At 64.2% G+C, this 3,119-nt stretch overlaps 1 protein-coding gene across 1 annotated transcript in view; it reads left to right on the top strand.

Moving 5' to 3' along the window:
* Positions 1–295: 295 nt before the first annotated feature.
* LOC122542709 (nascent polypeptide-associated complex subunit alpha, muscle-specific form-like) overlaps positions 296–3,119 on the top strand; it is an 8,262-nt gene continuing 5,438 nt past the window's right edge. Inside the window, exon 1 of the mRNA XM_043680689.1 lies at positions 296–2,877. Within this exon, the coding sequence (XP_043536624.1) occupies positions 296–2,877 (2,582 nt within the window). The remainder of the gene's footprint in view (positions 2,878–3,119) is intronic.

Below are 3,119 nucleotides of genomic sequence, written 5' to 3' on the forward strand. Positions count from 1 at the left end.
GTGAGGCAGCAGTGCTAACCACTGAGCCACTTGTCTCCTCATCTCAGTCCTATCCCGAAACTGTGACACCTCCTCCGCTCCCACTGGTTCTGGACCCTCCCAAGTCATGGGAAAGATCCTTCCTGTGTTTATTGTGCCTAGTCCCTACGATACTGAATGGTTGTTTTGAGGAGGTTGGTTCTGGGGATGTTTTGAGGTTGTCAAAGAGGCTGCCATCTTGTCTTCTGTGCTCAGTTAAAGCACACAGACGTTGATATTTTACAGGTGACCCGAGAGAGCACTCTTTTCGCTGACCATGGGAAACACACATTCCGAGGCTCCCGCGCAGAGGGATCGGGAGCTGCCGCCGCAGACGGTGGAAGTGCACCGAAAGGACCGGGAGGACGAGAAGACAGGTCGGAGGTCAAACCTCTCCAGCAAAGAGGAGCAGCAGAGAGCGGCAGTCTCTGTGACCTTCGGCCCCGCGTGTGTCACGGACACGCAGCCGGACCGAGAACTGACTTCCCCGGTCAGTGCCAGCGGCCCTCGGGACACTGCGGCCGCCATCTTAGACCAGAGGGTCAAACCAAACCAGGGTAAAAAGAGGAAGATCGCCAAGGCGCGGAAATGGACGTCTGGTCAAGCGACGGCACAGGAGGCTGCGGACAAGTCGATGGGAGAGAGACGCCAGTCGTCGGTTGGGGCTCACTTGCCCGGGGCGGGGGATGGGAGGGTCATGGCCATTCCTGCCCTTGCCCCGAGCCACCAAGCGAAAGAGCCGCCGTCGCAACACCAACCACAGCCAAGCGTTGGCAGTAGAGAGAAGGCTAATGTGGCACCCTCTGCACTGGGCACCACCCCACAGCATGGAGGGCACCAGGAGCCTGGGGAAGGTACAGCCCATTCTCTCCCTCTCCCGGGCCGGAGTACGGTCACTGCCAAAGCAGACAGTAGAGCCCAGTTCACCTGCTCCCTGTTGGCCCCCCAGGGCAAGCCTGCGCCAGGCGAGGGGCAGGCCGCAAGTGAAAAGGAGTTACCCGTACGGTCAAGGGCCCACCCCGGGCCTCAGGAGGCCAGCATGGACGCCAAGGCTGAAGGGCCAGGCTGCATGGACAATGCCCAGGGAGGGAAGGGGAGGCCTTCGGAGACAGAGCTGTGCCACTTCGGCGGTAAGGTGGGTGAGCGGGCCGCGGGCCAGGCTGGGTTGCCGCTGAGGACCCCAGAGCCCGGCCGCAGGGAGTGCACGAGGCAGCAGGAGGCGCCGGTTGCCTGCCCAGGTGAGGAGGGGGACGCAGGCCTGGACGGCTCCAAACGGGGCCCAGATCAGGGTCGGGTCGCGGCACCCAGGGCCTACACCCCCCAGCTGAGCGCCCAACCACTCCATCTCGAGAGGGGGGCCCAACCGGAGGAGCTGGGCCTTGCAGGCAGCAGGAAGCCCCTGCCTCCTGGCGCCAAGACAGCCGGATCTCACCGGGCCTCACCGGGGACGGGCAGCGGATACGCCCCGGTGCTGGAGCTGAGGATATCCCCAGGCTCCCCACCCATCGAGGCCAAGCCAGGCTCCCGGGAGCTTGGTGACGCAGCGCCAGGGCAAGATGGCGTGGTGGCAGCAGCGACGGGATCAAAGAAGAAGCTGCCCTTCTACGAGCAACTGCTAGCCAGCCTGAAAAACCAGACCCAGAAGCAGAAAGGCACAAAGCCGCAGAGGCAGGGTCAGGCCCGGGAGGAAGCCAGCCCTCCCAAACCAGCCAAGGGTCACTGCCCGCTGGAGGGACCAATCACTTCAGCCAAGCCTCTGCTGCTCACCATCCCCCAGACCCAGGCCCAGGCCCAGACCCAGACCCAGGCGGAGCCGCCACAACCCTCACTCCTCCCATCCCCATCCTCCTTCCACTTTGAGGCGCCCCAGCAGACAGCCAAGGGAAAGTCCGATCCCAAAGTCCTTCAGCGGTTTCAGCCTCAGGCCCAGCAACAGCTCCCTGTCTTCCAGTTCCAGAGCGGTAATAGGAACGGAGCTCAAGAGCCGGCCCGGGCCTTCAGCCTCACCTCTGGGCCCGCTGGTGCAGCGGCCTCCAGCCTCCAACAACCCCAGGGACCCGGGACTGGGACCGGAATGGCACAGTCCTGGCTGAGGCAGCAGCAACAAGCCCAGGCCCGACCCTGCAGCAGGCCCCTGGCTTCAGCCCCTTCGCTATATTGTGGCTCCCTGCCACCACTACCCCCTGCACCACCCCAGCAACTTAGCCCCCAGCCGAGGGAGCTCGGGCAGCCCACCCCCGTCAGGCCACAGGTGCATAACGAGACCCCACCTCGCCCGCAAGCCCAGGTCCCACAACCTCAAGCCCCGTCCTCAAACCCCCTTCCTCCCCAGGCCACCAGCAACATCCAGCAGCAGCAGCTTACCGTACCACCCACTCCACCTCCAACCCCGGCCAAATTGGAATCCCCAAAACAAACCGCAGCCCAGGCCTCAGCGAGAGGCCTGCAGCCCACTGCCGGCTCCAAACCCCAGGCCCCATCCCCAGCGCAGGCCAAGCCTCCAAAACAGGAAGCCCCCGTACCACTCCCGATATCCTCACCGACACCCAAGGCTGCTGCTCCTGCTCCAGGCCAGTCCTCGGCCAAGGGCAAGCCACCAGCACAGGCCAAGGTTGGGAGGAAGGCCTCAGGCTCCTCACTCAGTCAGCTGCCTGTGCCACAACCCGCGCCTGTAGTGAGGCCCGAGCCCCTCAGAGTGCAGGCCGAGCCAGAACCGGACCCTGAGAGCAAGCAACCAGCGCAGAGGCCAACAGGACGCTGGTCGGCCTTTCAGATCGACAGGACGTGCAACAGGAAATGTCAGTGCCGACACCGAGAGGCCAAGGGGAGCTCACAGCTGCCCAGGAACATAACCCGCTGGTGAGTGAGCGAGTGTGACCACTTTGTTACCGCAGGCCACCCGACCTGGTGGCAGTGGGGGGGAGTAGGGTGGAAATGAGGTGGTGATCGCCCTGGCGCCAATACCAGGGCGGGGGTACCTAGGGTCAGCACACCCTTCACACCAACACCCAGAGGGAGCACCGTGACATCATCACCGGGGGAGGGGGTGCACCCTAACATCACCGCCGGGGGGAGGGGGGAGGACTGTGACATCACCGCCG

Source organism: Chiloscyllium plagiosum, chromosome 41 (assembly GCF_004010195.1).
Source record: "Chiloscyllium plagiosum isolate BGI_BamShark_2017 chromosome 41, ASM401019v2, whole genome shotgun sequence".
Classification (NCBI taxonomy): domain Eukaryota; kingdom Metazoa; phylum Chordata; class Chondrichthyes; order Orectolobiformes; family Hemiscylliidae; genus Chiloscyllium; species Chiloscyllium plagiosum.